General features: G+C 33.0%; 1 protein-coding gene across 1 annotated transcript in view; it reads right to left on the reverse strand.

The window, feature by feature from the left end:
• Positions 1-12876, reverse strand: part of AGPS (alkylglycerone phosphate synthase) — a 138537-nt gene that overhangs the window by 38438 nt on the left and 87223 nt on the right. Inside the window, exons 12-13 of the mRNA XM_070475984.1 lie at positions 6386-6437; positions 1440-1516 (exon numbers count right to left, since the gene is read on the reverse strand). Of these exons, the coding sequence (XP_070332085.1) occupies positions 1440-1516; positions 6386-6437 (129 nt within the window). The remainder of the gene's footprint in view (positions 1-1439; positions 1517-6385; positions 6438-12876) is intronic.

Consider the following 12876-nt stretch of genomic DNA (forward strand, 5'->3'; position numbering starts at 1 on the left):
GCAATAACTTCTTTCTAAGTAATATTTTCAAAGAAGATCTTACACCTTCAATTAAAAATACAAAATATCTAAGAATAATCTTAACAGGAAATACATAACTTTGTTAGGAAAACATGTCTAAAAAGGTGAGAGAAACATACATTCCCAAGCACATAAACTAAGTATTATAAATCAGTCAGTTCTTGCTCAAATTAATATACAAACTGCTGCTGCTGCAATTTTAATAAAAAATATCAATAAGCTTTCTAAAATAATGAAGAGTTTCTAAAATTTTTCTAGTATTATGAACAGGTAGATAATGGTGATAACAAGGAAAATTCTGAAAAGTAAGAGGGAAAATTAGATCTACAAAATTAAATTCACTTAATTTTTCAAGAACAAAAACTCATTAAAAAGAATCTAATACATTAGAATGTCATTTTCTTGGATAACTATGTAATAAAATGTCTTAGACATGGCAAATCAACGTAAGAAAAGCAGGGATAGGTTAGTTAATGGTGTTATCACAACTAGTTAACAATCAGGTGAGCAGGAGATGAAGGTTAATTTAGTTATCTCATACCATAAAATTGAAATAAATTTAAACAGTAATAAAGATATTATTTCTTAAAATTCCTAATATAAAAATGTGAGAGAGAGAAGGAAATGGCCTTTATCATAGTTCTGGAGGAAGGCAGGTTTTTTCTAAGCTTAACGGTCATTAAACAATCACAGGAAAGATAAAAATTAGAAAATTTTGCACCAAAAAATAAAACGAAACCTTATTAAAAAGAAGTCATCTGACTGGAAAAACTACTTATAACATTTATGAAAAAGGCATCTAATAATTTCATTATTCAAAAGGCACACAGCAAAGCGTTAAGTCATCCCCTCTTTTAAACAAATAAAAACTCCACAAATCTGCTACCTCCGGCAAAATAACCACATTCAACTAATTCACAAAAAAATTGTGTCTAGGAAATACAGGGAAATGGTCAGTTTCAAGAAATGCTGTTGCAAGAAATAGCAACTAAAATAAAGTACTATCTTCCCCTTGGATTTACTAAATTTAAAACAAAAAATTCCACATGTAACAGCAAGGATGCAACCAAAAAATGGCACATGGGCATTGCCACTGTCAAAAGTTTTAGAAAAACTGCTACTTTTATTTCACTTCTAGATATCTACCATTAAGGAAAAAATTCAAACTATAAAAAACACTGTATGCATAAAATATTCAATGCAATGTTATTTTCAGGAACTTCAAATCTGAGAAAGATTTTATATTTCCTGAAATTGAATGTGTAATTGAGTTGCTTGATTCAATATTTATTACAACATAAAAAATAAAAATTATGAAATGCACACAGCAACATGGAGAAGCATAACAGGTATATGTAAGGAAGAGAATGCAAGAAACAAAATTAATCAATATCCTAAGCATTAAAAAAAACCCTTACCTTTGTAATATAAAACTTTTTTAATCCATCCAAAAATGATGTAAAAATAGAGGAAACCTGAGGTTTAAGCGCATAACCTAATAAGAAAAAAGTCCATATTTTAAATTAACAGTAAATTAATTTATCTATGTTTTTCATAACTACAAGCGGCTACTTTAACTTAGTATCCTAAAAGAAAGTGAACATTTTCATGACTTTAGGTTTTAAAATTTCCCTATGATATATATATATAACATTGGTATTAAGATCTACATCTTTTATCTTTGTCATTTCTTTCAAAAGTCACAAAGAACTTTTTGTTTAACAAACTCCTTCCTGGGTTTTTTAAAACTCAAATACTACATGTACTTAATACTACACATAGTTTATCTTTCAATGGTATGGTTTATACATAGTAAAATCAGTTCATTAATTTTTATTTCATTAGGAACACCCAACAGTGGCTAGTACTACTTCTGGTTTTTTTTAATTATGCAGAAACCATTCAGAACTATAACCAAATATGGAGACAATGCCAAGTTTAAGGTTGTTTCCTAATTAATTCTAAATTCATCCAGGATTCTTGCATATAACTAGTAATTGCTTCCTTAATTACACCCAGAGAGCTAAAATTCCCCCCAAAACATAAATGGTGTCTCAGAGTCTGTTAAATTAACATCGTTTGCCTCCGGATTGAGCTTAATGGAGTGAAAGTCTTTTACTGTTTTCTCATTGCTTTCAAAGTAGCAACTTCTTAACTCCATGACAGTTATATTTGAGAGTCATGCATCTGGCCTTGGTACTATGAGCTCAATTCAGAAAAATTTGGCCGTACCATTCACATAAAATTTTTATAAAGAATTTTAAAGCCTCTAGTAAATCTAAAATTATTTCCAATTAAAAAGTTTACTTTTAAAAAAAGGCTTTAAGATTTTGGGATTTTGTTTATTTTTAAAGTGTGGATACCTTCTTTTAAAATAAGTGTAGACAACAAACTACCTTGCTTGAAGGAAAAAAGAGGGGGAGGTGGGGATATATTTTTGGAGGAAAAACTATCACTTGCTATCTTTGTTTTCCCATTCATCTATTTTTTTAAAAGTGAGAATCTGAACTTGTAATACTTCTTACATTCTTATACATTATAATAAGAATTTATATTACATAAAAGACCAAGTAACATAAGTCTTAACCAGAAGCTAAGAATTATATATCAATGCTGTAACTGAACAAAGCAAAAAACAAAAAATGAAGGGCAGATTAGATACAGATCAACCTAGCAATCTTTTTGAGATACTGGATCACAAGAGGTTTGTTTGGGGATTTTGTTTTCTTTTATTGTAACCTACCAGAAATATTCTCTAGTATAACCAGCACTTTTAAAAGATACCATTTCTAGCATGTATAAAGTTAAAGATATCAACAAAATGTGTCCCAAGTGAAATTTATCCTACTTTAACAGCAATTGGAAATAAATATGTAAACATAAGTATCTCCTCCTCAAAAAAGACTTCTGGTCCACATACCTTTACATAATGTATGAAGATTCCAAACATTACTACTCTGATATAGAATAATCTTTACGGGTATATGCTCATCTTATCACACTGCAACTTAAATGCGTAACTTCTATTCGTTAACACTACTGTGAATTAGTCTCATATATCTCTAACAATGAATTGACATGATAGCTTTGAAGCATAATTATTATAAAAGTGATACTAACTTTTAGGTGGGTCAAGTATTATTATTAATTAAGAGGATATTATCTTTTACTTAAATTAATTTCACCTATCAAATTAATTATATCCTAAATATATTCCAGCTATTTTATTTTATAGTAAACAAATGAACTAGTTGCTAAATTTACTAGCTGGACAGTTTTGATCAATGAATTTTGTTATTGTTACAGTGTTAATTAAATAGTTTTAAAGGATTCAATAAATCCCTGTTTCAAACTGCTCTGAAGCATTAGAAAAAGTCACGGGCTTTGGAGTCAGACAGATTTGGGTTCAATCCTAGCTCTACCACATGTAACTTGTGGACTATACTCAAAATATTTAGCTTTTGAATTGTTTATAAACTGGAAATACAGCTTTGAGGGATGGTTGTGTGCTAGGGATAATGTGCTTAGTGAAAGTGTTAAGTCACTCAGTCATGTCTGACTCTTTATGACCCCATGGACTGTAGCCCACCAGGCTCCTCGGTCCATGGAATTCTCCAGGCAAGAATACTGGAGTGGGTTGCCATTCCCTTCCCCAGGGATCTTCCTGACTCAAGGCTGACCCAGGGATCAAACCAGGGGTCGCCTGTATTGCGGGCAGATTCTTTACCATCAAGCCACCAGAGAAGCCCTTGATAATGGCTTGCGTGTGTGCACGCTGTCACTTCAACCATGTCTGACTGCAGCCTGCCAGGCTCCTCTGTCCGTGAGACTCTCCAGGCAAGAGTATTGGAGTGGGCTGCCATTTCCTCCTCCAGGGTATCTTCCCCACCCAGGGATCGAACCTGCATCTCTTACGTCTCCTACAATGGCTGGCAGGTTCCTTACCAGCGAGTCACCAGGGAAGCCCCAATAATGTGCTTAGCACTACACTATACACTAGTCAAGATCTGTTTACCTTCTGTGGCTAATTTGATGATTAAGTCAATCAACATGTAAGTGCCTGTTATGTGATAGATACAGGACACATATAAATGAACAAGAAACAGCTCCTAAATGTGACAAAGGTTAGTTCACAGGGAAAATTTGTAGATCATTTCAGTGTACTTGATGATATGTATCATTTCAATATACTGAAAACATATTATTTCAATATATTAAGAGTCGTGTCAGGAGAAGGGGTGATAATTAAAATATTAACAATTAATAGTAAGGTTTGTGTTCTGTTAACAACCAATATGGTACAAATATTGACCAGTCAGCCATATGGCTGGTATAAGGTCTTGGACACCCCTTGCTGTGCTAAGAGTTTTTCTTTAATTGATTGATCATGAATCTATGGCAAGATATATAGGTGGGAAGGCTTCAGTGAATACTGAGAAATCAGCAAGGTTACAGACAGCAAAGACACAGGATCAAATCTGTATTGGTGGCCAAGTAAAGGGCAGCGGGAGAGGAGACACACTGTGGACTAGAGGGTAGAGCCAACCTGCGAGCAGGTTCCCAGGTACAATTAGAGAACGTGCAACAGGGAGGGCAGGCGGCCAGAAGGGTCTTTTCTTTGAAACTGCTTAAAAATTGTCATAGGTCCCAGTTATAAATAAAATCTGGCCACATAATTAATTTTACTAAGGTCAATGTCCAAGATAGTTTACTACAATGCTAGCATATAAATGGATAATATAGTTTTATCAATCAGACAGACACATGGTTCTCTTAATACCTAGGACTCCAAATGCAAGCCAGACACACAGGGGCTTAGTTTTCATTTAATTATTATATTGAATTTCATCATTTATAGGACACATTTATCTTAAACTTTTATCAGTAGTACAGTTATTCTGAAAGAAATTTACTTAAAGAAATGAAAGCTGTGACTTAGGAAAGGGGACATATGTACACCTATGGCTGACTCATGCTGATACATGGCAGAACCAACACAATATTGTAAAGCCATTATCCTCCAATTTAAAGAAAAAAAATGAAAGCTGTGACTTATAATTTTAAAACAAACATTTTATGTTATCTATCTGAATTCCTTAGTTCAATTTCTATATAATTACAATAATCATTCTTCCCTAAATAAAAATTTAAGCTACTCTTAGACCAAACAAAAGACTGCCTAACAGTCTCTAGTAATTATTATTGAGCAATTGTTATGGGACTATTTTGAAGGTACTTAAATTCTATAAACTTAAATCCCAAACTAAATTTCATAAATAAATACATTTTATAAACTAAATTAGATAAAAAATAAATTTCAGCATATAGAAAAACTCAAAAGCAATAAAACTAAAATTGGTAAGATGATAAATTCTGTTAGAAAGTTTAAGACTTCAAGAAGAATAAGAAAAAAGAGAAACATGGTTAACTGTTACTGAATTCTCCACCCAAATATCCCATGGGCACCTTAAACACAACTCATTGTAATGTCTTTTCCCCAAAATCATCATTTCTTCTTCTAGACTATTATTCAATGCATCCAATTAATCAATCAATCAGATACCAGGAGTTTCCCTAAATGCTTCCCTTTGTTTAACGTTCCACATCCAGTTGACAAACTGTTCTTTGGAAAATCTATTCCTTACTCTCCATCTCCATTGCTACTGCCTGAAACAAGGCCCAGCCCTCAATATTTGCCTCTTTAAACCTTTAAACTCCTCCTCCAGGCTTGCACCATTCTAATCCATTCTGCATAATGCTAACAGAATGAGCTTTCTAAGATATAAAGCTGATTTATTCTATTCCCTCTACAAAGATATCCCTCTATGGACAAGAGAAAACCCAAATCTATCCTGCAAAGCCCTAGTCTACCATTCAGCTTTATCTCCTGTAACCACGCTCACATTACCTCTTTTTGAGTCACACAGAATGATCTGAAGTTCAGCACTGAGGTTTATGATATCATATTTTTAGTTGACAAGTGAACAAAAATTTGGTAAGAAAGAAGGGATGTTCTCAGGCAAACTTCTATTCACCTTTTAAGATTTAGTTTGAGCATGACTCCTTCAAGAAGGCTTTCCCCATTCTCTGCCCCAATCTTATGTGAAATCAAGTAGGATCAACCTACTTCATTTGCACCCCAGGGTATTCAGTGCAGTCTTCTTTCATATCATCTCTGATACTCCTGCACTTATTTATTTATATAATTATCTGTCCTCATTAGACTGAGAGCTTCCTGAAGGCTAGGAGCTATGACATTTATTTTCCCAGCTCTGCACTCAGTCTTCTTTCTGGCACATAACTGGTATTTCATAAATTTTTGTGGCTTAGGGAGTAGATTTTAAGAGCACCATTCCTTACTTACCAAACTGAAACTGCTGGTTGTCCATTAGGCGAATAGAGGCAGGAGCACATCTCTGTTTTATAAAGAAAAAAATGTGATACAAAGTTAATATGGTAAAGAACCTAAACAGTTAGAAAATGAAGGTCACCATTTTGTATTTGAGATTAAGAGCTTAATTCCTAAGGAAACATGGGGAAAAAATCTTAACTTTTTATATAATTTTATGACAACAAATAAAACATAAAATGCTTCTATAAAACATGTGGCGAGGAGAAATCTATGTATATAATGCATACATACATACATATGTTGCCAGATCTTGATTTGCAACATCTGCTAAATGTTGAGCAAAGACCTGTGGAAATAGCTATACCTAACAGAAGTATTAGGCTTCAGAGTAGATTATTTTAAAACAAAGTAGAAAATTTATAAGACTAAAATCAAGCCTAGAGTATTATGCCATTTATGAACCATAATGTGTCATTAGACCCGCATACTCTGTTAAAATGGGGAAGATGGTGATGTTTATGTGAGGCAAACCACTTTAAAAATTTAACCGTGATGTCTTCATAGATAACTCTAGGACTTGTTTCTATTCATTTTAAATAGAAAAACTATCAATATCCAGAATTCTTTCGAGGTTACCTTGATGAAAACAAAATCTGAAGCATAATATTATGTATCTAAGATATCTACACCAGTGTTATGTTAATCTAGACACACAGTGAAAGCTGCAGGAAAGAAAAACAACAAAAGGAAATATTCATATTAATTCTGTGATGCTACGCTACCATACACTAACAGGGTTTAAATTAGCTATAGTTTTCCCACAGAATTAAAGTGAGCTTCACTCTAAACAAGATTTTTATATTCTATGCAACTTTTTAATGTGGTTAAATTTCCACCAAGAAGCTGATTTCAGGGACTTCCCTGGTAGTCCACTGGCTAAGATTCAATGCTCCCAATGCCTGGGGCCTGGGTTCGATCCCTGGTCAGGGAACTAGATCCTGCATGCCACATCTAAGACCCAGTGCAGACAAACAAATAGATACAAGTAAATAAAAATTTTAAAAATGAAGCTGCTTTCAGACCACAAAATTTTGACTGACAATTTAAACATTTATCTCCTGAATAGCATGTATCAATAAAATTTGTATTAACACAATGTTAAAATTTATGAGAATCACTGGAAAGAACAAAACTTTTATACCTTAATTGTGTTGTAACATTTTTGCTATTATGTGCTTTTAACTGAACGGATACTTAATTTTATAAAACCATTCATAATATATATTTTATTTTACCCAACAAAATGGTAAGACTCTTCTTTTGGACACTGAATAATTTATCTGGACTTCCCTGGTGGCTCAGATGGTGAAGAATCCACATACCAATGCATGAAACTTCCCCTATGGCTCAAGCAGTAAAGAATTTGCCAGCAATGAAGGAAAAACAGGAGATGCAGGTTCGATCCCTGGGTTGGAAAGATCTCCTGGAGGAAGAAATGGCAACCAACTCCAGTATTCTTGCCTGGAAAGTCCAATGGACTGAGGAGCCTGGCAATCTACAGCCCATGGGTCGCAAAGAGTTGGACACAACTGAGCATGCACGCACACATAATTTATTTACACATCCTTGATAGTAAAGGGATAATACAATCTATATTTTTAAAAAGTCACTGCCAAAACTAACGAACAATACCAGGTAATTTTATATACTTGCATAACAATAACCTATTGCCTTACATTTTATAGAATCCTATTGTGTACCAGCCACTTTCATGTCTTTGTTATAAGAAATAAAGAAACAACCTTGTCAAAGTAGCAGAACTTGTATTACCCCCATTCTACAGATGAGAACACAAGAACCACAGGGATTAAAGACTTGCCTGAGGTTAGATGATTGCAGAACAGTAATGGAGAACTAGGACCAAGATATTCTGACTGCTAGATGAATAATATTTCAAATAAACTACATAGCCTCAAAAAATAACAAATCACAAGCACACATACTTTCACACACAGAGCTTTAAAGTCATATTTGAAACAAAAATTACATGAAAACCCATTTATTTGCTATTTTGCAGTGCTATTAAAAGTATAATATTTGTAAAATAAAATAAAAATCTACAATCTGAGTACTTTCAAATCTTGGTATAAAGGTATCTTTGTAGTTGAGATAATGCTTCTAAAAACATTACAAGTTTCCAAACTACTGAAGGAAAGTCAATTTTCCTGAAATGTTTTTATTAAAATAGGCACATCAACTTTGAATAAAACATACAAAGCCTGAGGAGATAAAATTTCTTTTCTTCATAAAAGAAAGAGAATATCATTTAACATACATATTTATACATTTGGGCTTAAGCACACCAGTAAAATGTAAAAAAGAACTCAGTTTTATTAGAAAAAAAAAACTTTTAAATTCCTACCAATGACCTGTAAGTTCTACCTCTTACTGCCACCCAGATTCTATTCCACCTGTATCGAGAGCAGGTGTTATTAATGAAAACACCCCACATAGGTACACATATATCAGAAAATGAAAAAAAGTATTAATATATTACATTTATAGTAAACTTCTAGTGGAATTCAATCTCAAACAACTAAAACATGATATGTAGGCCTTGATGAAATCTTTGTTTGAAAAGACTAACCACAAAATACATTTTGGGACAATTGGAATAATTAATTATAGAATTAATACTAAATGGGATTAAGAAATTACTGCTGGACTCACAGATAATAGAGAACAAATTAGTGGTTATCAGCTGGGAGGAGGTGAAACAGAGGTGGAGAAGTGGGAGGTACAAACTACTGGGTAGATAGGTTCAAGGATGCATTGTATAACATGGGAAATATAGCTAATGCTTTGTAATAGCTATAATGGAAAGTAATCTTTAAAAATTATATAGAAATTTAAAAATTAAAAAATCCAAGGAAAAAATTACTGCTGCTTTCTTAGACATGACAAAAGAACACCTTTATTTTCAGAAGACGTATGCTAAAGTATTTAGAAGCCAAATGTCATAATGCAACTTAATTTCAAATGGTCAGGGAAAAATACACAAGTATATAAAACAGAGCAAAAAGCTAGTAATTTTTGCATATATTAGATGAATATACAGGCGATCATTGTACTATTCTTTCAAAGTTTCTGTATGCTTAAAATTTTCAAATTAAAAAGTTGAAAAAAATAGTACAAAACGTGCTTCAGGGTACTTGCTACATATAGCAACTGATATTCAGTTATACTGAAGTGAAGTCGCTCAGTCGTGTCCAGCTCTTCGAGACTCCATGGACTGTACCCAACAGGCTCCTCCATCCATGGAATTTTCTAGGCAGGAGTACTGGAGTGGGGTGCCATTTCTGAACATGATTTTAACTTGACAGCTGAGTCATATAAACTAGCCAGTCATCCACTGTTCCTATTCATACTGAAGCAACGTGAATGGTTATAGACTAATACTATCCAAAAGAATAAAAAGCTAAAGAAAGCTTTTTGAATCTAGATGATAAATACTAAATTCAGTTTCAACACTGTTTTTTTTTTTAATTACCAAAATCAAACCAATAGCTTTATTAAATCTCATGTTTTAACAGTGGCACATTTTTTTAAAAGTCAGTGAATAGAGTTTTTCAGTTATGGTTACAAGTAAATTCTCATAAGCAAAGACTACTCAGATTAAAACATAGCAAGACTACTTTAGATTCTCTGGCAATTGATAATTTGTAAATCACTGTTCAGCATTCTAAAACTACAAAGGAGGAAAAGTTTCTTATAATTTTAAATCAAAACATTTAAAATCATGACATCCTAATTCAATAGGAGTCCCTGTAATCAAAAGAGCAAAACAGTATTACTATTCTTAAAGAACAACATGCAAGCTGAGTTACTGTATCTATAGTTAAGACTGGATTATGTTTCAGTTGCTATGCAACTACTTTGGTAAGTTAAGAAAAACTCAAAATATCTCCTTTAAAAGTTAAAGACATCATAAATTCTGAGAATTTGAGCTCTAAGTTCACACTCATGCTATTCAATTACACTCTGCTAGAACATTCCATATACGAGGAAAGAAGAAAAGGGGTCCTTGAGTTCAAGTGACCCCTGGTGGTAGGTGATCAGAACTAACCTGAGAGGGAATATTTCACCAAGTAACTTTAATGATGGGTTAATGATACATTCAGGGCATTTAAGGAACACTCAAACAAAACCTGTTTACCTGAAGTGGAGTTAATGAAATAACTGATTTCATGTTTATTATGATAAGTGTGCTGACTAAAATCTCTCATGACGGCTGTTGCTGCTGTCCAGTCACTAAGTCATGTTCCACTCTTTGTGACCCCACGGACAGCAGCACGCCAGGCTTCCCCGTCCTTCACCATCTCCCGGAGTTTGCGCAAACTCATGTCTATGACACCTGATCTGTACTTTATACTCAGTAAATAGTCTAAAAAGATACAAGAAACCCAGTATGGACTAACAAAGAAATATCAATATCTTTGCTGTATCTAATAAGCAAAGAAGAAATAAATAACCTGACTTCAAAGCATGGGCATAAGATTGACTAAATCCAATTGCTGGCAACTTCTTCCCTTTAATGCTACAACCAGGAATTTACTTGGATATATAACTTGAAAAATAAAAAAAATAACCACTCTAATCTTATTTAACAGAATTCCCAACTTAAAAAAGCAACCTCTTTCTCAATCTAACCATTTTTTTCTGAAAAATAGTCCCTATAAGAAATGTTTTCTGCAAATTTTGTTTTCAACGAACTAAGTCCTATGTCTTCCTTGTCACAGGGGAAAACAGAACTTGGACTTCAGATGAGACATTCTGTTAGAAGAGGTATCTTAGTTTACTAGTTACCAGCTAAAGAAATTCAGTATTAACATGTTTCATTTGTCTACATGATTTCTTAAAACTTCATAAACTATAAAATAAAGCACTGGTATCTGGGTTAAAAAATGAATCCTTTAAAATGAAAAGGTTTCTTCCTCGAAGGAGTAAATCAAATGTTCAGTATGGACTCTAGAATGGCCCAAGTTCCTGAGCCTTAAAATTATTCTGGAGATAAGTCTACTAATCCACACTTTATCAGAAGTTAATGCTTCAATACCAAACCCCTTGGACACAGCTATAGAAAAATTTAAGCACAGAAAATTTTATCAAATACAGAAAATTTTACCTTTGGTAACAATTACAAGACAGGAACTATGTCTGTTTAACTTATATAATATCAACTGTACTGTGTTAGATATAAAGTTAAAAGCATACTCTCTCACAGGAAAACTCACAATAAAATAATTAATATTAATTTAAATAATATATTGGGAAGATCCCCTGGAGAAGGAAACAGCAATCTACTGCAGTATTCTTGCCTTGAGAATCCCATGGACAGAAGAGCCTAGCGGGCTACAGTCCATGGGTTACATAGTCGGATATAACTGAAGTGACTTCGTATGCACATAATAATACATTAATTTTTATACGTTCAAACAAGGATATATAAAGAATTCTCTTAAATATAAATTCCTAGATATAAAAGCTTAAAATGTAGACAAAATTATTTCTTCCTCTGATTAATTTATTAGAATCAACACCACAGATGAAACCATGCAATATTTAAGGCTACTGGTAAACTGGTTAGTCATGTTGGAAATTATATACAGGCTTACAGCTAGGAGTCTACATTGTAAACAAGAACTCTTTTAACAAGAGAATTATCTCTTGGTTTTAAAGAATGAAACAAATACATAATGCAAGATAGATATTTCCTTCCACTTAATTAAGGGAAAAGACAAAAGTTAATGCCAAACAGTCTCCTAGTGGTAACTTTACATTTGCAGTTTAGTAACAGTGTAGTGATTACAGCATGTCTCAAGTTTGACACATTTTGCTGGGTCACACAGTAAAGACTCCAGTTAGCCAAGCCTTTTGCTGGGTTATTCTCTCTGCTTCAGAAGGACAAAAACATGACATAAAAAAAAAAAAAAAAAAAAAGATTTAAAATAACAATCCCATTTTCTATATGCAACTATCTTCCAAGAATTGTCACTGAATATAAATAAGCTTTAAATGTTTTACAATGTTAAGTGCTGAACCTAACTCCTTTCAATTTATTTGAACCCCTACAGGATAAATCAAGTTGAAAATAGAACAATTCAGAATTTAACAGTCTGAAGTGTTAGAAATGAATGATGTATATCTTATGAAATTACAGTATAAATTCACTAGAAAAAAATGCTATCAGTTTAAAATTGTTTAAAATAAAAGTGATGGTAGGTAGAAAACACCACTCATCCTCAAAAGAAAAAAAAAAGCTGCCTTTTAATCTATAACTCTAAAAACCTAGTTCTGATACTGAGAAATACAGTTTTCAGAAGAATTCGTACTAATCCATTCACACATACACAATGTTCCCTCATAATGAAACAAACTGGTCCTCTCTCAATATCATGAGGTATGCTTAAGTTTTTATAGGCAGGGGGTGGGGGGGAAGATCC

The sequence above is a fragment of the Odocoileus virginianus genome, chromosome 13 (assembly GCF_023699985.2).
Source record: "Odocoileus virginianus isolate 20LAN1187 ecotype Illinois chromosome 13, Ovbor_1.2, whole genome shotgun sequence".
NCBI classification, from domain to species: Eukaryota; Metazoa; Chordata; class Mammalia; order Artiodactyla; family Cervidae; genus Odocoileus; species Odocoileus virginianus.